Consider the following 24,699-nt stretch of genomic DNA (forward strand, 5'->3'; position numbering starts at 1 on the left):
AGGTCGAGGGCAGGTAGGAGGCCAGCACTGGGTGTCCAGGTGGATGGGGTGTGTTGGAGGCATGAGAAGGGGTCGTCAGAGGGTGGGCGAGAGACTTGGTTGAAGAAGTAGGCGCGGAGGCGAAGGCGGCGGAAGAATTGTTCGATGTCACGCCGTGTGTTGAATTCATTAATCCGAGAGCGTAGGGGAATGAAGGTGAGGCCTCTGCTGAGGACTGATCTTTCATCCTCAGACTTTCCTCATTCCTGAAGAAGGGCTTATGCCCGAAACGTCGATTCTCCTGTTCCCTGGATGCTGCCTGACCTGCTGTGCTTTTCCAGCAACACACTCTATAGTGTGTCTTATCTTGTAGAAAATATTCATGATTACACTCCTTTTGTAATGAGTATTGTATTTAAAGCCTGATGGCAGTGGTTATGAGGTGCATGGTTTCCTTTGGTCCTGTAATATTTCTATATGAATGTGGAGCATTATCCAAGTTGATTAGAGAAAATCTATAACTAGTGTATTTCCATTCAATGACTCATGCATGTAATGTCTTATACTGATAAAGGCAGTCACAAGCTATTCCCGGTCCTGCCTAGCTTTGAAGAACATGACAGTAAAAACAGGTAGGCTTCTCCAAAGTGTTCAAGGACAAAGTCCTGTGAAGGAGATAATCTAATACTATTTAAATAGAAGAAGGAAAAATAAGAAGTGACTTGGAGAAAGAGAGAGAACTATTTGTTTATTGTAATTTAGTGGAATGTTTCTACCTTTTGCTCTTTCTTGGCTTTTTTCTTATCCTTCTTTTCCTGCTTTTTCAATTTGTTCTTAAGTGCCATGATTCTTTTCTTCTTTTTCAAAATGAGTTTACTGACATTAATTCCAGTCTGCAAACCAAAGGAAAAATGGATTATGAATACTGCATTGCTGACATGAGGTGTTAACACAGATTACAAATTGTCATTTGATAGTACAGAGCTTGAAATTTTCTGATTTTCTGAAAAATGATTGATTTCAATGAAGCTTTGTGTTTTGTAGTTATTAGGAGAATTCATAATAATTGTCAATATAAAGCAAAAACAACTACTTTATACTGAACGAGAATGGGACTGCCATAATATTAAGAGTTTAGATGGAGAGGAATTTGTTAAGTGTGTATAAGAAAATTTTCTGATTCAGTATGTGGATGTACGTACTAGAGAAGGCTCAAACATTGACCTACTCTTTGGAAGTAAGCTGAAAAATGTGTTGCTGGAAAAGTGCAGCAGGTCAGGCAGCATCCAAGGAGCAGGAGAATCGACATTTCGGGCATAAGCCCTTCTTCAGCAATGAGGAGGGTGTGCCAAGCAGGCTAAGATAAAAGGTAGGGAGGAGGGACTTGGGGGAGGGGTGTTGGGAATGCGATAGGTGGAAGGAGGTAAAGGTGAGGGTGATAGGCCGGAGAGGGGGTAGGGTACATCCAGGGAAGTTTTTGGGTGGAACTGAGAAATAAGAAAGGGATGATCACCTTATTGGGATTATTATAGACCCCCCAGTAGTCAGAGGGAAATTGAGAACCAAACTTGTAAGGAGATCTCAGCTATCTGTAAGAATAATAGGGTGGTTATGGTAGGGGATTTTAACTTTCCAAACATAGACTGGGACTGCCATAGTGTTAAGGGTTTAGATGGAGAGAAATTTGTTAAATGTGTACAAAACAATTTTCTGATTCAGTATATGGATGTACCTACTAGAGAAGGTGCAAAACCTGAAAAATGTGTTGCTGGAAAAGCGCAGCAGGTCAGGCAGCATCCAAGGAGCAGGAGAATCGATGTTTCGGGCATAGGCCCTTCTTCAAAACCTGACCTACTCTTGGGAAATAAGGCAGGGCAGGTGACTGAGGTGTCAGTGGGGGAGCACCTTAGGGCCAGCAACCATAATTCTATTAGATTTAAAATAATGATGGAAAAGGATAGACCAGAACTAAAAGTTGAAGTTCTAAATTGGAGAAAGACCAATTTTGATGGTATTAGGCAAGAACTTTCGAGAGCTGATTGGGGGCAGATGTTCACAGGTAAAGGGATGGCTGGAAAATGTGAAGCCTTCAGAAATGAGATAACGAGAATCCAGAGAAAGTATATTCCTGTTAGGGTGAAAGGAAAGGCTGGTAGGTATAGGGAATGCTGGATGACTAAAGAAATTGAGGGTTTGGTTAAGAAAAAGAAGGAAGTATATGTCAGGTACAGACAGGCTAGATCGAGTATAAAGGCAGTAGGAGTATACTGAAGTGGGAAATCAGGAGGGCAAAAAGGGGACATGAGATAGCTTTGGCAAATAGAATTAAGGAGAATCCAAAGAGTTTTTATAAGTACATTAAGGACAAAAGGGTAACTAGGGAGAGAATAGCGTCCCTCAAAGCAACGCAACCTTTGTGTGTAGCCACAGAAAATGGGGGAGATACCAAACAAGTATTTTGAATCTGTATTTACTGTGGAAAAGGATATGGAAGGGATAGAATGTAGGAAAATAGAAAATGTCCATATTACAGAGGAGGAAGTGCTGGATGTCTTGAAACGCATAAATTTGGATAAGTCCCCAGGACCAGATCAGGTGTACCCGAGAACTCTTTGGGAAGCTAGAGAAGTGATTGCTGGTCCTCTTGCTGAGATATTTGTATCATCGATAGTCACAGGTGAGGTGCCGGAAGACAGGTGATTGGCAAACATGGTGCCACTATTTAAGAAGGGTGGTAAGGACAAGCCAGGGGACTGTAGGCCAGTCAGCCTGAGTCGGTGGTGGGGCAAATTGTTGCAGGGAATCCTGAGGGACAGGATGTACATGTATTTGGAAAGGCAAGGACTGATTAGGGATAGTCAACATGGCTTTGCGCGTGGGAAATCATGTCTCACAAACTTGATTTAGATTTTTGAAGAAGTAACAAAGAGGATTGATGAGGGCAGAGCAGTAGACATGATCTATATGGACTTCAGTAAGGCATTTGACAAGGTTCCCCATGGGAGACTGATTAGCAAGGTTAGATCTCATGGAATACAGGGAGAACTAGCCATTTGGATACAGAACTGGCTCAAAGGTAGAAGACAGAGGGTGGTGGTGGAGGGTTGTTTTTCAGACTGGGGGCCTGTGACCAGTGGAGTGCCACAAGGATCGGCGCTGTGTCCGCTACTTTTTGTCATTTACATAAATGATTTGGATGTGAGCATAAGAGGTATAAGTTAGTAAAATGTAGATGACACCAAAATTGGAGGTGTAGTGGACAGCAAAGAGGGTTACCTCAGATTACAACAAGATCTGGACGAGATGGGCAAATGGGCTGAGAAGTAGCAGATGGAGTTTAATTCCGATAAATGCGAGGTGTTGCATTTTGGGAAAGCAAATCTTAGCAGGACTTATACACTTAATGGTAAGGTCCTAGGGAGTGTTGCTAAAGAAAGAGATCTTGGAGTGCAGGTTCATAACTCCTTGAAAGTCGAGTCTCAGGTAGATAGGATAGTAAAGTAGGCGTTTAGTTTGCTTTCCTCTATTGGTCAGAGTATTGAGTACAGGAGTTGGGAGGTCATGTTGCGTCTGTACAGGACATTGGTTAGGCCACTGTTGGAATATTGCATGCAATTCTGGTCTCCTTCCTATCGGAAAGATGTTGTGAAACTTGAAAGGGTTCAGAAAAGATTTACAAGGATGTTGCCAGGGTTTGAGGATTTGAGCTATAGGGAAAGACTAAACAGGCTGGGGCTGTTTCCTCTGGAACTTCAGAGGTTGAGGGGTGACCTTATAGAGGTTTACAAAATCAGGAAGGGCATGGATAGGGTAAACAGACAAAATATTTTCCCTGGTGTGGGGGAATCCAGAACTAGATGGCATAGATTTAGGGTGAGAAGGGAAAGATATAAAAGAGACCTAAGAGGCAACGTTTTCACATGGAGAGTGGTACATGTATGGAATGAGCTACCAGAGGAAGTGGTAGAGGCTGATAAAATTACAACATTTAAGAGGCATTTGGATGGGTATATAAATATGAAGGGTTTGGAGGGATATGGGTCAGGTGCTGGCAGGTGGGACTAGATTGGGTTGGAATATCTGGTCGGCATGGACAAGTTGGACCGAAAGGTCTGTTTCCATGCTGTACATCTCTATGACTCTAAGAGAATGCTGATTGGTTGGAAGTGGATTAGGATTGTTGAGGTATTTCCAGGGAGAATGCACTTGTGATAATGACTGACAGTTGGTTAACAAACATTGTCTAAATTTAAACCAGGCAGGTTGACATTGATTGGTCAAGAGACTGCTTTGAGATTTGCATTAGACAATGGGAGGTCACCACCTCTTTTGTTCACATCTTCTTTTTCTGCTCCTAGAAATGGGGACTGTGTACTAATACATGTAAGTGCATGTGTACCACACTGTAAAGAATATAACAGTCTTTAGTTGGTTGTCAGTTATTCTTAGCACATTTGGGATTATTTAGCAAATACTATCCAATTGTGGAATCACTTCACATTTTGTGTTCCTAACATTTGCAAGAACAGGCTGATTGAATATGCTCAGTACTTGCTTGTGGCAAGTGGTCTGCCAGCCTCTGGGACATAGAGCCTTCATACCTGACATCACACTAGCACCGAAATTCATTCCTCCTTTTGTGTAATAGGCAGAGTGTCTTTTTGGTTGGGCTCATGTTGCTACTGCACAGCATCAGTGTCAAACAGCTAGCTTCTCCTGTTGCTGAAAGGCTAAATACCTTAGCCTTCAAGTTTGAAGTAGACTGGACATTTTTTTGGGAACAAGTGTGATGTCCATGAATTTATGTAATATTTTTTCCAACTGATTTGACCAGGATGGCCATTCGTCCCCAGGATAGCTTTGCTATTCCTGTTTCAGCATCATGCCTGAATGGTGAGCAAAAGTCCCCAGTTCTAAGGTTTTTTATTCACCTGTGGGGTGTGGTCACAACCAACTGGTCAGCATTTCTTGCCTGTACCTAGTTGCGTTTGAGAAGGTGGGTGTGAGCTACCTTCTTGAAGTGCTGTAGGTTATGTGCTGTAGGTTAACCCAGATGCCATTAGGGAATGAATTCCAGATTTTTGACCCAGCAACATTGAAGAAACGGAGATATATTTCCAAGTCAGGATGGTGAGTGGCTTGGAGTGGAACTTGCAGATGGGTGGTGTTGTCAAGTATCTGCTGCTCTTGTCTTTCTGGATGGAAGTGGTCATGGGTTTGGAAGGTGCTGTCTAAGGATCTTTGGTGAATTTCTGTGGTGCATCTTGTAGACAGTACATACTGCTGCTACTAAGCGTCAGTGGCAGAGGAATGGATGTGGTGCCAGTCAAGTTTTGTCCTGGATGGTGTCAAGCTTCTTGAGTGTTGTTCAAGCTGCACTCATTCAGGCAAGTGGGGTGTATTGCATCTCACTCCTGACTTGATGTTGTAGCCAACCTTATGGTGACTGGAGCTGTAAAAATCACAACATCTATGTATACAAATAAAGACAGGCTTGTGATAGATAGTATTGAAGAACTCCCTGGCCAATTCTCAACTCTGATATCAGGCAGAGGGAGCTTAGTGGACTGCTCCATTTCAAAGATGAATTCAAGGATGAGCACAAGATTGGGATGTTTAAGGGATAGATGGTTAGGTGTCATTGCATCCAAGATATATTTCTTATGGTACCCAACAATATGTTTGAGAGAGCTGGGCCTAGCAGCGTTTCCATAGCAACACCATCTTTTTGGGCATGGTGTTGTTTGATCTGAACAAAACTGTACAAGTTGCTGAGTTCATGCGTTGAATGCGCACGAATGCACACTAATTCACACAATGGTGGCAGGTCTAGATTGCCATGATATGATGCAGCAGTGCAAATGTCTACAGCTTCCTTGAGTGGTATTAGTACCAGTGGGGTGAGAGCAATAGGGAACTGACCATTCTTGAAAGCAATTTCCAAACTTTTTTCTGGCGATCTTGAGCTGTCCCTCATTTGAGCTGTTGGGTTCTCCTCAGGGCCTAAGTCATACTTATTTTGCAGTTGCCTTGAAAGAAATCTACGAGACCAATCCTCGCCGTCTTGAGCAATGGTTGTTACCTTGTCATGCAATGACACTGTCAGCCTCATTCCAGCTTCTCAGAAGTTGCCTACTCTCATTGGCAAGGTGGAAGAAGCCTGCAACATGGCTGCCATCTGTCATTATCTTTGGTGCCAGGAAGGAACACCCACCTCCTGGAAGCGCTTAGCGTCTCTAATTAGGCACAAAGCTCACCTCCTGGCCCATTCGGCAACTTACAGTTAAAAACAGGAATGCAGACTTTGGAATGAATCTGAAAGTTAGGTTCCTGACCACACTGAAAATCTGGCCTTATACGTCTCAATTGTTGGCCCAAACCTCTACCTTACTGGGCTAAATAAAATAGCCACTATGCTGTCATACTCACAGATGAAGCCTACATTATCCATTATTTTCATCATTTTTAACCTGTTTTATTACCCTGCAATTAAAATGAACTTAATTCCACAGAATACAAAGACCAAAGAATTCTTGTCATCATCCTCTGAATGCTGTATTAATGATTGTCTCATCAAAGATTGGGAGGGAAAGGTTAACCCATTTCTGCCTGAGTTGAGTGTTTGAAAAAGCTGTTTGTCTGGATTTGCAGTCAAGTTGAAGCAGAGATTTGTCCTTGTTTTTGTTTTTTTTTAGTCAAAGTCAGAGCTTTCTTGCTTTCCATGACCAAAATATTAATGACTGTAGATCCTGTAAATTAATTTTCTTACCATCTGCTTCAGAGCTTCTTCATACAACTCAGCATTGGCAAAGTACATGGTCGCAGATGACTGGAAAATTTTGATTCCTGGAATTTCTTTTGCCTGAAAAGAAACCAAAATTAGATTGGAGCAGTTTGAAGCCAAGTTATAATGACAGAAATTCATCATTTTTAATGTATTCATTGGTTGTGGGCATCACTGGCAAGACCAGCATTTATGTCCCATTGATAATTGCCCTGGAACTGTGTGGCTTCTCAGGTTATTTCAGAGGGTAGTAGAGTCAACTATATTGCTGTGGGTCTGGAGTCATGCTAGATTGGGTAAGGATGGTAGATTTCCTTCCCTAAAGAACATGAGTGAACCAGATTTTTTTTAACAACAAACAACAATGATTACCAATAGGTTAGATTTTAATTCCAGAGTTTGTTGAATACACTTTAACCAACTTAATCATATTGGGTACAAATAAGATGAATAGCCAAGGTCTTTTTCTAAGGGTAAGGGAGTCCAAAACTACACAGCAGAGGTTTAAGGTGAGGGGCGAGAGTTTTAAAAAGGGCCCGAGGGGCAATTTGTTCACACAGAGGGTGGTGCATGTGTGGAATGAGCTGCCACAGGAAGTGTGTACAATTATAACATGTAAAGGACATTTGGACAGGTACATGGATAAGAAAGGTTTAAAGGGATATGGGCTAAATGCAGGCAAATGGGACTAGTTCAGTTTAGGAAACATGGTCAGCATGGACGAGTTGGACTGAAGGGTCTGTTTCCCTGCTGTATGACTCTATGACTCTAAAACATTTTAACTGTCAGGTAGGTCATGGAGGAAAAGAAGGGAATTGCAGCGATAGAGAGGAAAGTTAGAGAAGGTGGTGGGGAGAAAATTCTGGCAGAATAAATCTAGATTTCTCATGTGGGTTCCAAAGGTGCATTCCTGCTCCGAGTCTCACCTGAGAGGCCCTCCTCATCTTGGCCGCTAGCTTTTATTGAGCAGTCTGCCTATGGTGGGCACTGCATTTTGAACCTACTAACAGCATGGGACCTTTGTTTGCAAGTACTGATGAGGCTGCCACCTGAGAAAATACTGCCCTGGCCCAGTTACAGTTGGTAGCAGATAGAAACTGGTTTGGATGTGGACAGTAATGCTTTGCCCAATGATCTTGACCTTGAGTTCCCTGCAGGTGGGGTTGGTAAAAATCACTCTAGGCAGGGTTAGAAATATCTGCATTGGACCAGAGGTTGGCCAGGTTGTACATTTGATTGCTGAGGTGGCAGATTTGTTCTCATATATTTCATCGCTGTGCTAGGTGACATCATCAGTGAGCCTCCGATGAAGCATTGGTGGTTTGTCTCGCTTGATATTTATGTATCAGGTAGGTCATGGAGGAAAAGAAGGGAATTGCAGCGATAGAGAGGAAAGTTAGAGAAGGTGGTGGGGAGAAAATTCTGGCAGAATAAATCTAGATTTCTGTTGTGGTGTGGTGAGTGATATGACTTCCAGCTCTTTTTCTGAGAGATTGGTAAACAGGGTCAAAATCAATGTGTTTGTTGATGCAGTTCTGGTTTGAATGCCAGCTCTCTAGGAATTCCCATGATATCTTTGTTTAGCTGTTCCAGGATGGATGTATTATCACAGTCGAATGGGTGTCCCTCTTTGTCTGTGTGTATGGATAATATTGATAGATGATCATGTCTTTTGGTGGCTAGTTGATGCTCATGTATCCTGGTGGCCAGTTTCCTGCCTGTCTATCCAATGTAATGTTTGTTACAGTCCTTGCAGGGTATTTTGAATATGATGTTCTGCTGGTTGTTGGTACAGGATCTTTTAAAGTTGGCCATATAGCCCTTTGAGCATGCTCTGCTGTTCAGTAGGATCATGACTGATCATCCCACGCAGCTCCCTGTTCCCACTTTCTGCCATATATTTGATCCCTTTAGGACTACGAATTATCTCTATCTCCTTCTTGAAGTCAGTTCATGTTTTGTGGGATGGAATGTCAAAAGGTGATGGTTGAATTTTCCAGTTTTTGAAGTGATCATTACCTCGCACATATGTGGCATGAATATTACTTGCCAATTATTAGCTTAAACAGAACTGTTGTTATAGTATTGCTACTTTTGGACATGCATGCTTTAGTAACGGAGGAGTTGCAAAGCTGCTGAACATTATGTAATCATCAGTAACATCCCAAGTTCTGATCTTGTGATGGAGAAAACATCACTGATGAAGAAGTGGAAAATCATTGGGTCTGGTATATTACCTGGATGAACTTCTGCAGTAGTGTCTTGCAGCTGAGATGTTTGACCTCCAACAGCCACAACAATTTTCCTTTGTGCATGGTATGATAACAACCAGTGGAAAGTTCCCCCTGAGTTCCATTGACTGTGGTTGCTTGGGTGCTGTGATACCGTACTCATTCAAATACTCAGTCAATCACTTTGGTCTATTCAAAAGTTACTAATATATTTGCTTCCATCAGCTTTTCATATTAGCGCATTCCAAATCAAGGCAACTTACTGTGTTTAAAAACATATCTCTTTATGATTAATTACTTACAGTGTGGAAACAGGCCATTCGGCCCAACAAGTCCACACTGATCCGCCAAAGCGCAACCCACCCAGACCCATTCCCCTACATTTATGCCTTCACCTAACACTATGGGCAATTTAGCATGGCCAATTCACCTAAACTGCACATTTTTGGACTGTGGGAGAAAACCAGAGCAAACCCACGCAGACACGGGGAGAATATGCAAACTCCACACAGTCAGTCGCCTGAGATGGGAATTGAACCCGGGTCTCTGGCGCTGTGAGGCAGCAGTGCTAACCACTGTGCCACTGTGCTGCCCATTATTACTCCTGAACTTTTTGCTAATTATCTCAAACATGTGCTCTCTGGTTGCCAATTATCATCCCAACAGAATCAGGTTCTCCCTATCTACTCAATAAATGTTGAGTATCCCAATCAGATCCTCATTTAACCTTTTCCATGAAAGATAATCGTAGCTTCTCTAGTCTCTACATGGAATTGAAATCCTTCATTCCTTGTACTCTCTAGTGTCTCTTTGGCTGAGATGTAAGGTTTCTTTCAGGACCATCCTATCTACTTGTATGTCGAATTTTGATTTGACTCTGTAAGTGAAGGTGGAGACTGGAGACTGTAAGAATTATGAAGATAGCATTAATAAAGGGAAGAGTAGGCAGAGAGCAGATGAGCACAAAAAAACTGGTGGCATGAAATGCATCTACTTTAATGCAAGGAGTATAGTGTGTAAGGCAGATGAACTTAGGGCTTGGATTGGTGCCTGGGAGTATGACGTTATTGCAATCACAGAGACTTAGTTGAAGGAAGGGTATGATGATTGGCAATTAAATGTTCCAGGATATAGACGCTTCAGACAGGACAGGGAGGGATGTAAAAGTGGGGGGGTGGAGTTGTATTGCTGATCAAGGACAATATCACGGCTGTGCTAAAGGAGCACACTATCGAGGTCTTGGGTAGTGAGGCATTATGGGTGGAGCTGAGAAATAAGAAGGATGCAGTCACATTGTTGGGACTGTATTACAGATCTCCCAACAGTGAGCATGAGGTAGAAGAACAAACAGGTAAACAGATTATGGAAAGATGTAGAGGCAATAGGGTAGTGGTGATGGGAGATTTTAATTTTCCCAACATTGACTGGGATACACTTAACATCAGAGGTCTGGATGGGGTAGAATTTGTAAGAAGTGTCCAGGAGAGTTTTCTAGAGCAGTACATCAATAGTCCGATGAGGGAAGGGGCTATATTGGACCTGGTACTGGGGAACGAGCCAGGACAGGTGGTAGAAGTTGCGGTGGGGGATTTCTTTGGGAACAGTAACCATAATTCTGTAAGTTTTATAATACTCATAAAGAAGAGAGTGGTCCTAAGGGAAGAGTACTAAATTGGGCCAAGGCCAATTATATCAAAATTAGGGAGGAGCTGGGAAATGTGGATCGGACACAGCTATTTGAAGGGAAGTCCACATTTGAGATGTGGGAGGCTTTCAAAGATAGTGCAGGATAGGCATGTCCCGTTGAATGCAAAGGATAGGAATGACAAGATTTGTGAACCGTGGATGACAGGAGAAATTGTATGATAGCCAAGAGGAAAAGGGAAGCATACATAAGGTCCAGGCAGCTAAGAACAGAACAAATCCTGGAAGAGTATCGGAAGAGTAGCACAAATCTTAAACGAGGAATTAAGTGGGCTAAAAGGAGTCATGAAATAACTTTAGCGAGCAGAATTAAGGAGAATCCCAAAGCATTTTATTCTGATATAAGAAGCAAGCGAGTAAATAGAGAAAGGATCGGTCCACTAAAAGATAACTAAGGAAGGCTGTGTGTCGAATCTGAGAGAATGGGTGAGATTCTGAATGATTACTTTGCATCAGTGTTCACTGAGGAGAGGAACATGATGAATGTTGAGATTACAGATAGAGGTTTGATTAGTCTGGATCATGTTGACATAAGTAGGGAAGATGTGTTGGGTAGGCTAGAGATTATTAAAGTGGACAAAACCCCAGGACTGGATGAGATCTATCCCAGGTTGCTGAGGAAGGCGAGAGAGGAAATAGCTAGGGCTCTGACAGATATCTTTGTGGCATCCTTAAGTACAGGTGAGGTGCCGGAGGACTGGAGGGTCGCTCATGTTGTCCCCCTGTACAAGAAGGGTAGTAGGGATATTCCGGGTAACTACAGACCAGTGAGCCTGACATCAGTGGTGGGAAAGTTGCTGGAGAGGGTACTGAGGGATAGGATCTATTTATATTTAGAAAAGTTTGGGTGTATCAGTGATAGGCAACATGGTTTTGTGCGGGACAGATCATGCCTTACCAAATTAATAGAGTTCTTCAAGGAAGTGACCAAGTTGATAGATGAAGGAAGGGCTGTTGATGTCATATACATGGACTTTAATAAAGCATTTGATAAGGTTTCTCATGGTAGACTAATGGAGAAAGTGAAGTCATATGGTATGCAGGGTGTTCTAGCTAGGTGGATAAAGAACTGGTTGAGCAACAGGAGACAGAGTAGTAGTTGAAAGGAGTTTCTCGAAATGGAGAAAGGTGACCAATGGTGTTCCACAGGGATCAGTGTTGGGGTCACTGTTGTTGTAATATACATCAATGATCTGGAAGAGGGCACTGTTGGTATGATCAGCAAGTTTGCAGATGACACGAATATTGGTGGAGTAGCAAAAAAAACCCCTTGCTATTCACTTTAGCTATGCAGAGTGGTCAAGACGGCATATAGTATGCTTGCCTTCATTGGACGGGGTATTGAGTATCAGAGCTGGCAAGTCATGTTAAAATTGTACAAGACATTGGTTCAGCCGCATTTAGAATACTGTGTACAGTTCTGGTCACCACATTACCAAAAGGATGTGGACGCTTTGGAGAGGGTGCAGTGAGGTTTACGAGGATGTTGCCTGGTATGGAAGGTGCTAGCTATGAAGAGAGGTTGAGTAGGTTAGGATTGTTTTCATTAGAGAAAAGGAGATTGAGGGGGGACCTGATTGAGGTTTACAAACTCATGAAGGGTATAAACAGGGTGGATAGAGACAATGTTTTTCCCAGGGTGAAGGATTCAATAACGAGAGGTCACACTTTCAAGGTGAAAAGGTAGAAAATTTAAGGGGGATACATGCGGCAAGTACCTCACACAGAGGGTGGTGGGTGTTTGGAACGCATTACCAGCAGAGGTGGTAGAGGCAGGCATGGTAGATTCATTTAAGATGCGTCTGGATAAATGCATGAGTAGGTGGGGAGTAGAGGGATACAGATGCTTAGGAATTGACCAACAGGTTTAGACATTACATTTTGATCAGCTCAAGCTTGGAGGGCCGAAGGGCCTGTTCCTGGGCTGTAAATTTTCTTTGTTCTTTGAAAGGAATATTTGGGACCAGTATGGCACCCAACTTTCCAAGGCCTTACATATTTAACAGCAAATATCATGTGCTTTCAACATTACATTTGGGATTTTTCCATAAAAGTCCTCACTGCCATTGCCTTATATGAGCATTTCCACAATTCTGTGACCCATCCTTTCATTTTTGTTCCCGTAAAACCAATATTTAATATTATTATTGCTGACACTGATCTTCACATTACCTTATCAAACTGGCTGACATCTCTGTAGATATCGGTCTTTGGAATCTGCCCCAGAATTGAATATTTGGGTCTGAAAGAAGAAAGCAGGATACTCATCTCCGGGAGAAATTTAATAAAAATGTAGAAAATGTTAAAGTGACTAAACACATTAGCAAAGCTACTTCTGTGTTGATTGACACAATTGGATCAAGGAAATCTCAGAGTCTTACTGGAAATATCCGAACAATCTGAGTTGCCTTCATCATGTGAACTGTGATAGTGCACCATAGGTTCTCGCCTCGAAGCCTAGCTACCACAACATGTTCTGGAACTGCTGTCATCCATCATTGCAAAGGGCTTGAAGTGACAATGCCATGTAAGTTTCCCAAGGCTATTGGAATTAAAATGGGTGGCACAGTGGCACAGTGGTTAGCACTGCTGCCTCACAGCGCCAGAGACCCGGGTTCAATTCCTGCCTCCAGCAACTGACTGACTGTGTGGAGTTTGCACGTTCTCCCCGTGTCTGTGTGGGTTTCCTTTGGGTCTCCGGTTTCCTCCCACAGTCCAAGGATGAGCAGGTTAGGTGAATTGGCCATGCTAAATTGCCCGTAGTGTTAGGTGAAGGGATAAATGTAGGAGAATGGGTCTGGGTGGGTTGCCCTTCGGCGGGTCAGTGTGGACTTGTTGGGCTGAAGGGCCTGTTTCCACACTGTAACTAAGCTAAGCTAAAATAATGCTAATAGTGAAAGAAGTGGGCGGCATGGTGGCACAGTGGTTAGCACTGCTGCCTCACAATGCCATAGACCCAGGTTCAATTCCTGCCTCTGACATCTGTCTGTGTGGAGTTTACACATTCTCCCTGTGTCTGTGTGAGTTTCCTCCGGGTGTTCTTGTTTCCCCCCACAGTCCAAAAATGTGCAGGTTAGGTGAATTGGCCCTGCTAAATTGCCCGTAGTGTTAGGTGAAGGGGTAAATGTAGGGGAATGGGTCTGGGTGGGTAGCTCTTTGGAGGGTTAGTATGGTCCGAAGGGCCTGTTTCCACGCTGTAGGTAATCTAAGTGATAATTCTATCCAGTTGGCCTTATAATAGGAGGCGCAATTGTACTTATTATGTTGTTGACATAATGAACTGATGCAGTTGCAGCTTTTGCTGAATTATAGCTCATTACCTAGGCACAGGTTGTGGGTTCAAACCCCACTTCAAACGTTTAAATACATCAGTAGTGCTTCAGACACTTCAATGGTTTGTAATATTTTGAAGTATGCCTTCGGCTTAGTGTATTTCAAACATTTCCAGTACTGAATTCTGGACTTACGACCATTAGTAAGCATAGGCTGTGGAAACTCGTAACATTTTCCTACTGCAAAATATTAGCCACCCAGTTGGCTAGAATAACAGCTGGTGTGGCCACAGAAGAGGTGTTCACATAGTCACCCATCAGACTGCTAAACAGCTGATACATCACTGCTTCACACTGTTCACAAAAGAAGAATGCAAATATACAGGAAACAATTACCTCAATCTTTTCATAAAATTATCACTGAATTGGGTTTGAAATAAAGAGTAGCCTTTGCAATTGGACTTAGCACCATTTTAGTCTTCCCTTATATTTTATTACTTCCTAATAAAAAAAATTCTGGTATAAAGAGTGGGAAAATTAAATATAATGCAGCAGAAAGTCATTGGAGCATGTGTTTGTGGCTCAAATACTCACAGTTGTGTCTGGAAGATCACAGTAAGTATTACAAATGCTATGGATGCAGCCAGTCCAAAGTCCATGCCTAATAGTACTGTGAAAATGAGAGTGACAATCCAAACTATCTGCAAGAGAAATACGGTAGGGGTTGTATTAAGGAAAGACAAGGAAAATCTTAATATATATGGCAATTTTTTTGATGCTGGATGTACCAAAGCTCTGTACAGCCAATGAGGTCATTTTTGAAGTGTAGTCACTGTTATGATGCAGACAATTCAAATCAATTTTGTACAGTAAAGTCACACATATTGGTTCAGACACCAGGAACAATACCCTTACTTTATTTCAAAATTATGCCACATGGGCAATTTTCATTCACTTAACAGGGAAGATAGAGCTTTGGTTTAACATCTTCTTTGAAAGATGACAGCTCTGACATTACAATAGTCACACAGCACAGCATTGGATTGTCAATCTTGATCTTTACACTCGAATACTGGAGTGGGACTTGAACCAGGAAGACTGGAGAAAGTGTTATAGTTTGAGCTAGGAAGTCAAAACGTCTAATGTCGTTTAATGTACAGCAGATAATGAGAAAGTCTTGTGTGCCCCCAAGGCACTGTTTAAGAAGGGGAAGAATAATAAAGGAAAAGTTGCCAGTTTCTGTAAACCGGTTCATCATTGAAGATGTGAACTTGTCCACTTTGAGAGAAGAATAGAAAAGCAAGACATAATTTAAATAGAGAGAGAGAGATTGCGCACTGCTGCAGTGCAGGAGATTTGGGTGACTTGTATATCAATCACAAAAGGTTAGAATGCAGGAACAACAAGCAATTAAGAAGGTCAACATTCTGTTGGCCTTTATTTCAGGGTTAGTCTAATTATGTCTTCAAATCCATATTCCTGCCTACTGGGGTAACCTTCACCTCCCCCATTAGTCAAGGATCTATCTATTGCTGCTTTAACACGATGTAATGACCCTGCTTTTACCAGTCTCTGGAGAATAGACTACCAAAGATTCATTAATCTTTTGAGAGAAAATAAATGCTCCTCATCTCAGTCTTAAATGGGCAGGCCCTTCTTTTTAAAATGTGTCCCTTCCCACAAGAGAAAACATCCTTTTAACAATCTTATCAAATCCTTCCAGATCTTATATAAGGCCACCTTTCACTCTTCTAAATTCTAATGATGGATGCCCAACAACAACTGTCCAACCTTTCCTCATTGCTCCCTCATTCTACAGGATGAAAATGGTCCCAAGAGCTCGAGATATGGTCTCACCCACACCCTGTATAGCAATAGCAAAATATCCCCAATTTTATATTCCACTCCCCCTACAAGAAACAACATGCTTAATGACATGCTGGATCTGCTAATCACTAATTTTTGTGATTTATGTACCAGGACCCCCAAATTTCTCCATGCCTCTGAATTTTGCATTCTATGTTGTTTTTCTATTCTTCCTGCTAAAGTGGACAAATTTGATTTTCCCATATTATATTCCATCTGCTAACTCTTTTGCCCACTCACTGAACCCATTAACATTCTTTTGCAGATCCTCATGTGTTCTTCACAATTTACTTTTCTACTATCTTTGTGTCATCAGTAAATTTGGCAAACATAAAATTGATCTCTTCAAGAAAAAAATTATTTATATGTTTTATTTGAAGTCCCAACACTGATCTCTATGGCATTCTACCTGTCAGGTCATAGTGTGCAATTTTGGTCGTCTTATCTGAGGAAGGATGTTTTGGATTAGATTTGATTCCCTACAGTGTGGAAACAGGCCCTTCGGCCCAACAAGTCCACATCAACCCTCTGAAGAGCAACCCACCCAGACCCATTCCCCTACATTTACCCGTGACTAATGCACCTAACTCTATGGGCAATTTAGCATGGCCAATTCACCTAACCTGCACATCTTTGGACTGTGGGAGGAAACCGGAGCACCCGGAGGAAACCCATGCAGGCATGGGGAGAATGTGCAAACTCCACGCAGACAGTCACCCAAGGCAGGAATTGAACCCAGGTCCCTGGTGCTGTGAGGTAGCAGTGCTAACCACTGAGCCACTATGCAGTATGGAGGGAGTGCAATGAAGGTTTACCAGACTGATTTCTAATAGGGCAGGACTGAAATTATGAAGAGAAACTGGATTGGTTAGGACTGTGTTCACTGGAGTTCAGAAGAAAGTTGGGGGGAGAGCACAGACAAACGTAAAAAGTTCTAACAGGACTTCAGGGGAAATGCAGGAAAAATGCTCCTGATTACTGGTCTGTCCAGAATCTAAGGTCATGCTCTAATGATATCCCTGCTGCAAAAAGGAGTTTAGCCCAAAACATTGAACATTTTCAGGGTTTAGTTCACAGGGCTAAAGGTAGCTAAGGGTGTGGGAGAAAACATGAACATGGCACTGTGTTAGATGATCAGCCATGATCATATTGAATGATGGAACAATCTCAAAGGATTGAATGGCCTACTGCCCTTCTTATTTCCTATGTTATGATGCTTCTATTTTGCCAACACTTTTGTGTCTATGTCTATTTCCTGTTAGCTAACTAATGCTCTATATAATATGTTACCCTCTACACCATGAGCTATTGTGTATTAATTTTTTTAATTGATCATTTGGAAATCTAAGTACAGCATATCCATAAGTTCCCAATTATCCATATTGCTTGTTACTTCCTCAAAGAACATCAATACGTTAGTCAATCATGATTTCCTTTTCAAGAACCATGCTGATACTGCCTGATTGCATTGAGAGTTTCTAATTTCTCCACTATAGCCTTCTGAATAATAGATGCTAACATTTACCCTGTGACCGATGTTAAGCTAACTGTAATGTGGTTCTCTTCTCTATTTCATAGTCTCCTTTCTCGAATAGAGCCACAATCACTCTTTTTTTAATCTGGGTTCTTTCCAGAATCTAGAAATTTTAGAAAATTAAAACCAAGACATCTACTATCTCAACTTGTGGAAACTTGTCAACTTTTAATTCAAAAAACTTCCTCAGAACCCAACCCCAGGTGATCATAATTATTTTAGTTTCATCTCCTGATTCAAAATTATTTCTGGGATATTATTTGTATCCTCCACAGTGAAGACAGGCTCAAAATACCAGTTCAATTCATCTTCTATCTCCTTATCTGTCATTATTAATTCCCTAGACTCATACGCTAGAGGATTAATACTCACTTAACTCACTCTATTTCTTATACATAACTCTTTAGAAGAGTATAACTATTTTTACATGTAGAAACATTTACGATCTGTTGTAATATTTCTAGCTAGCTTTTTCTTGTAATTGTTTCTCCTCCCACATATTAATCATTATATTATTCTTTTCTGCTCTTTATATTCCATCTAATCTTCTGACCTACTGCTCAGGTATGATTTGTGGAATCATACAACTTTTCTTTCAATTTGATAATACTTTAACATCAGTTGTTAGTTGCACATGGTATGACTTAGAGTTTTTTTCTTCTTAGTGGGACGATTTCTCTACTGACCTTAACTTAATTTCTCAGATCAGTTTAGCCAGTTTATTCTTCAGGCCATCATTTTTGAGGATCCAGTGCCTATGACTGATCTGGTCTTTGCAGGTAGGCCTTACCTGCCTCTTTCTGTGAGGTGAGTTAGTGCATAGCTGTCTCAATATTATACTTTATTCTGGAAAAGTGTTTAAGAGTTTGATTTCTCAGTTTAAAGAGTGCCTTCCCCCGATTCACCATGTAATTCATTTATTGTCCCATGGGCATAAAGAACATTGTTAATCCAGAAGGAAGTTGAGGAACACTGCATCCAGTCTGTTTTGTGGTGGCACTAGAAACAGTAAAGTCTACAGTGACAAAGATAACCAAGAGTCTATTTAAAAATATTTGAACTCTTACCAGATCAATTTTGTTAGTCCTCCAGAAATGGCAAATATCAGTGACCTGTTCAAACATCCCCTTGAGATTGATGATGACAATTGATGCTAAAACAGCCTGTGCAGAAGAGAGTCACAAAGCTTAATGAACATCTTAGATGATATGTCTATCCAACTATTACAAATATTTCACTATCATTACTTGCATTTTTTTTCAAGCTAGGAATCTTGCTGGGGTTTAATAATTAAGTCATATAATTTATAGGTCTTAACAATGAAGGTCCTTCTCAGTCAGTCAGAAAGGGAAACAATGTAAACGAAAGCAAATGGAACACAGCAGCTAAATGTAACTCAATACAATCTAATGATTTCTCAGTTAACTGAGCTCATTATTTTCTCCCTTTAGTATCTCTTATGACGTTGTTGGTCACTGTTGTTCTGTGCCAGCTGTAAGGAATCTTGTGAGAGTAGGAAAGACTAGACTGTTGATTTTGATTTCAATCTGTGTGAGAAGACGGCTCAGGCTTGGACCTTCTGATGTTCTCCTGTGAATGCTCAATTTACTCTGTGCCTGATTATTTCGAATGGGCAAATGCTTTAAAAAAGCACTCCTGTAAACATAGCTTCAGCACGTTAGGCTTGTGTGTGTGAACTTCCCCACTCGGAAGTTTTATATTCTAGCCTCCAGCTGGTATGTGGAGAGTGGGAATGCAGTAGAATGAAGTGTAGGAAATAGTCTAACCCTTGGCTAACATGGTATTACATATAATAAAAGAAAATGCAGATGTTGGAAATCTAAAACAAAAACAAAAATTGCTGGAGAAACCTCAGCAGGTCTGGCAGCATCTGTGAAGAGGAAGCCGAGTTAACATTGAATCCAGTGACCCTTCTTCAGAACATCTATGCATGGTATCTCAATACATTGTATCACCTTTGTCTATTAATAGAATCCCTATGTAAAGTAACACTAATTGGCTGCCTCGAACTCCGTTCTGAGGAAGGATCACTCTAGCCGAAACATTAACTCTGATTTCTCTCCACAGGTACTGCCAGATCTGCTGAGCTTTTCCAGCAATTTCTATTTTTACCTCCAATCCATGCAGTTTAAGTGAGACCCTTATAAAAATACATTCCATCCCACAGTTGCACCTCTCCAGAGAAACTGTGGAGGTTATAACTCTCTTCAGCATAATGGAGGAAACACAGATCAGATCAATCCATTTTGTTTGGGGTTATCCTAAATGGTTAGGTTAAAAAATATCTAACAACAAACGTGGTGAATGTATGTGTGCATCTTCTCACCCAAGACAGATATTAATTTAACACAATAATAAACTTGACAATATCTAGTATGATTATTAAGTTCTCTCACGCGGTACAACAGTTAGCCCATCCATATATTTTCTTGAACACAGCTCAGGCATTGTAAATAAATGAAGAGACTTGCCTTAGGTAGTTGACTAAATAGTGCCCCGATTTCAAGGATAATCACCAAGATAACAACAGAAGACACTGCCGCAGCTAACTGTGAATGATCCAATTGAGAAGACAATTCAATAACAAACATATCGGACATAGAACAGTACAGCATAGAACAGGTCTTGATGAACATGATACAAGTTAAACTAATCCCTTCTGCCTTCCCATGGTACATTACCCTCCATTCCGTGCTTATTTATGTACCAATCTAAAAGCCCCTTAAACGCTCCTAATATATCTGTCTCCTCCACCACTCTCTGTGTAAACAACTTGCCCATCACATCTCATTTGAACTTTCCCCCTCTTATCTTAAATACATGCCCTCTAGCATTGGCATTTTAAGTCTGGGGAAAAGATTCTGACTGTCAACCCAATCTATACCTCTCAATTTTGTAAATGTTTATAATGATTCAGACAAATTGACTCAGATTTCCTAAAGAACATAGAACATTGACATTCAAGAAGTGATTAGATTATGACTGAAACTCTGCAAATATTATGGGCATGATAGAACGTTTAGGGGAGAAAGGGAGACCTTCACGATAAGATCGGCCAGTATGGGAAGTGAACCCACACTGTTGGCATCACTCTGCATCACAAACCAGCCATCCAGCCAAATAAATGAGTCCCACTTCATATATAATAATGTGATGGAATCCATGGTTTCAAAGTTTGTATTCTTTGTGATGGATCCTATTTGGAACTGAAATAGAAACCTCAGCCAACAGAAAGGAAAATGGAACCGTAAGATTTCAAAGATAATTAAAACAGAAACAGAAATGGACACTTCAGTTTCTGGGAAAACTGACATTGAAATGAGTTAAAAAGACACAGAGCCATTAGAGCTCAGATCTAATTGCTGAGGAAGACAGAGGCTAGATCCAAGAGTTGGGAATAGGCAAATATACAATCATTGCCGGTTGTTTCTATTACTTGAAAATAACATGAGAAGATCTACACTTCAAAATCATCTAAAGTAGAGTTGAAGAGATTTTGCAGATGTGTGCCATTTTAGTGAAGATTGTGCCAAGGTTAATATGGTGTGGTCATTAATTGGAGATCAAGCTAAATTCTAGAAGAAGAGTTGGAATTTTAACAGAGTTCAGAGCTTTTGTGGTTGGAATGAGTGCCATACATTTTGAGTGGACTGGTGAATAAATCTGTGAGATCAGTCTCTGTTGTATCTCCTATTTAATATTCAATTTGTTTATTAACTCATGTTTAGTTTGTGTTGATTTGGGTTTGCATACTTAAATAAAGGTGATAAAACTGAAATCTTGTCCATTGGTTTTTTAATTTGTGTTATTCATTAAATTCAGTTTGTTTGGTTTATTGTTCTTCACGGTTGATAACAATAGAAAGGAACAATTTCACTCCATTCTAGTTTATCTGTGGTAACTGCATCTTGAGAATACTTCCAGTGGACACAAAATCCCTTACCTGTGTGTTTCCTCCAGTAGTTTCTTGAACCAGACTCCTGGACATGGAACAACTCACAGCAAAGCATTGGAAAAACCCTCCCACAAAGTTGCTGAGCCCCAGTGCGATCAGCTCCTGCAAGAAACAAATCATATAGTGGAGGACAATGCCTTTAACACATATTATTGCTTCCGCAATATCATACGGTGCCAATATTTCTTGGTGGACACAATCGCACAGCATCATTGAATGGAAGGAACCATTTGATCCATTGTGTCTGTTAGGTTTCCAAGAGATCAATGCAATTTCACCTATTCTTTCACACCTTTGCACATTTCTTCCTTTTCAAATAATAATTCCATTAATTTTTGGTAAAAATTCAAGTGATTCAAATATAAATTTTTCATGAAACAAGACACATTCCATTCCATTGTGTGACAAAGAATTCCAATGTAGTTTCATATTTATTCTCTGCACATGGATCTCCAGTGTATCAAATCAATTCTCAACACTCCCATTTTGTACAAATTTAATGGAGAGATCCAACTGTATGGTTTTATTAGCCAGGGGAAATAATTACCAGTTGTAGTGTTTGAAACAGCTACACACCCACAGATAAAGGATAATAAATTCTGCTAATCAGCATCATTGAGGAGGCATATAAAATGGGACATCTCAACATTTTGACCTAATGAACCTAAAAGTTCAGACTGACTGCAGAAGCAGTTGGGTTCATTTGCATCTGCTTTTAAAAGACTTCTGGTTTTCAGACAGTCAGATAGAGGATACCCAATCTGTAATAATCCTGTGACATGACCACTATGCCACAATCTTCAAATTGCAACCTGATGGTGTCCTTATACCCCAAGAGACAGATTAGGCAGTTAGGGCTGGGTAATAAACGCTGGACAAGCAAGCAATGTCTATATCCTTTTAATGAATATTTTAAAAAAAGGACCTATACTCTCAGGACCATCAATGAGACAGCTACGAAAATTGACTAGTCTGAGTTGTAAGATTGAATCGACCATTTGGATTGGTTGCATTAAATGGTTAATTAGAAGGTTCACCGTATTCTCTTTCTCATGAACCTTTACCTTTGCATTACTGCCTGAATCAGTGATTGAATGATTTGGTTAGGGATCATAATGGTATAAGTAGCACAGGAGCTGCAGAGGGAATGGGATAACTGGATTGAACAACTGTTTCTTGATTCCATGTTTTCCAAAAAGCATTCATTAAAAACAGTAAAGGGAGTGATTTCCAAAAAGCATTCATTAAAAACAGTAAGGGAGTGCATTGATCACTCTGTAAAGGGACACAGAATTCCCTGCACTACTCTCTTCAAGATGGAAAACTGAGGCCTAGAAAAATTCCTTCACATCAAAGAATGTGAGGATGCAATGTGCTCCATAAAAAGGAGGATCTGAAGGAGCGATTGAGACAATAGGAATCATATGAAGGGAGGAGGACAGAAGGTGAAAGTTTGACTCAAAACTGCTACTGACCAGGAAAATGGTGAAGCAGTATTGCTGGGTTGCGTGTCTTACAGTGGGTCCTATATTCCAAATCATTAGACTGCTGTATTACCTGATTACTGTCCACCTGGTACCCATGCTTCAATGCGAAGATCTTGCCCAGTGATATTGTGATGCCATATCCTACAATGGCCAAAGCAAAAGCATCTCCCACAAGATTGGAGGCAAGGTTGAAGTCAGGTGGAACTGGGGCTTGCAGTCTGTACAAGGCAAATGAAAAGAGGAAGCACTGAGGACAAATCGCTTGAAATCTTCAACATCTGTCACTAAAAGAACATACAACATAAGAGCTGGGGTAGGCCATTTGGCCCTTCATGCTGTGCCATTCAAGAAGATCATAGCTGATCTTCTCCTTCAACTCCTCCATCCATAGTAGCTCCATATCCCTTAATGCTGTCAGTACCCAAAATCAAATAACACCCATATAGAATCCCGGGCTGTATTTTCTTGGTGGTGTCAGGATTGTAATATCGAGCTGAATTCCAGATTGGGAATGTAGCTGTACAGAAGACCTCTAGTGATCTTATCAGAGGTAGCCAGTTAACAAGTCATCTTAGGGAGCCTGTAGGATCGTGTGTGGACCAGTGAAATGAGAGATCCAAGAAGAGGTTCTGCTTTGAGGTCTAATTGACGGCCCCGGTGAATACTGATGGGCTCCATGTAGGTTATGGGTGGGTTGGTCACCCTTGTTTTATGGACACTCCATAACCCACAGAGGGACCCTTCCTCCAAATCCTCCACACTCTACCCCACACAACTGGCAATGGCTGCCCCTAGATCAAATTCTCTGCTGTTAGCACATGAACCCACTCTTTACCCAAACAATAAACCTAATTGTTTAGGGCCTTCTAAATCAACCCTGGTTTTCATTAACACCTGCACCTGTTTGAGGATACCACTCCCTTCAGATAGCTTTTCCCTAGTCTCAGCTGCTACTAGTAGGTGACACGGTAGTGCTGCCAGCCCTGTAACTGTGGTGGGCTATGGTCTTTATGGCCCACAGTCCTGAAGGATGCGGAACTTCTGTCTTCTCCACAAAATTCAACCCTTGGTACATATGAGAAGCATTTTTTTCTCTCAATGCATGGCTGCGCTCAGTGTGCTGTTGTGTTTCCTTTAAGTGTGGATCCTTCCTTGGGAAGCAGCATTGGTGAAGCTACTGCAGACAGAACTGAGAAATGCAGCAATTAAACAAAAAGGAAATTTAACCAACGCAATTATTTGATAGTGGATATCCCCTTTTAAGAAGGTTAAACCTTTTAAGAAAATATGTAACACTCAACTGACCCTTTCGGAATATTCCCCACAACTTGTATTCCATATTTTCCGACTAGGTCGACATTAGACGCAATCAGTGTAGCAATTATGACCTATTTTGGAGGAGAACAGAAAGGTAGTGAAGTTTGAAGTATTTACATGATGCTGTTCCAAACTTACTGTTGGCTTACATGCAGGGACATTCTTTCCATTGGGACATAAAGGTTGAGACTGTTGCTGTGCCCCTAACTGCTGGGGGGGGGGGGGGGGGGGAAACAGTCACTCACTGGGACTTTTATGTGGGCTCTCCTTTAGTTCGTATCGAGAAAGGTCCTCTGGCCCTCCAGCTTTGACAGCTGACTTACCATTCTAATTAGCCAATCACAGGTCTTCCAGCTTGTAAACAACAGCAAGCCACAGTCAAGGTCAAGTAACTCAGAAGGAGGTTCAATATGGATATGTCAAATAATCATTTTTTTCTAACCTTAAATTTATAAACAAAGACAGCATCTTGGGAAAGCAAATCTTAGCAGGACTTATACACTTAATGGTAAGGTCCTGGGGAGTGTTGCTGAACAAAGAGACCTTGGA

The 24,699-nt window shown here is 41.2% G+C and overlaps 1 protein-coding gene across 5 annotated transcripts in view; it reads right to left on the reverse strand.

Annotated features, from left to right (window-relative positions):
- Positions 1–24,699, reverse strand: part of slc26a6 (solute carrier family 26 member 6) — a 160,088-nt gene that overhangs the window by 20,169 nt on the left and 115,220 nt on the right. For all 5 annotated transcript variants that reach the window (XM_043707737.1, XM_043707735.1, XM_043707733.1 and 2 more), the window contains 9 exons: positions 24,139–24,221; positions 22,904–23,051; positions 21,335–21,448; positions 19,863–19,940; positions 18,438–18,533; positions 14,565–14,671; positions 12,871–12,940; positions 6,749–6,841; positions 756–872 (listed from right to left, as the gene is read on the reverse strand). In XM_043707737.1, the coding sequence (XP_043563672.1) occupies positions 756–872; positions 6,749–6,841; positions 12,871–12,940; positions 14,565–14,671; positions 18,438–18,533; positions 19,863–19,940; positions 21,335–21,448; positions 22,904–23,051; positions 24,139–24,221 (906 nt within the window). The remainder of the gene's footprint in view (positions 1–755; positions 873–6,748; positions 6,842–12,870; positions 12,941–14,564; positions 14,672–18,437; positions 18,534–19,862; positions 19,941–21,334; positions 21,449–22,903; positions 23,052–24,138; positions 24,222–24,699) is intronic.

This window comes from Chiloscyllium plagiosum, chromosome 18, assembly GCF_004010195.1.
Source record: "Chiloscyllium plagiosum isolate BGI_BamShark_2017 chromosome 18, ASM401019v2, whole genome shotgun sequence".
NCBI lineage: Eukaryota > Metazoa > Chordata > Chondrichthyes > Orectolobiformes > Hemiscylliidae > Chiloscyllium > Chiloscyllium plagiosum.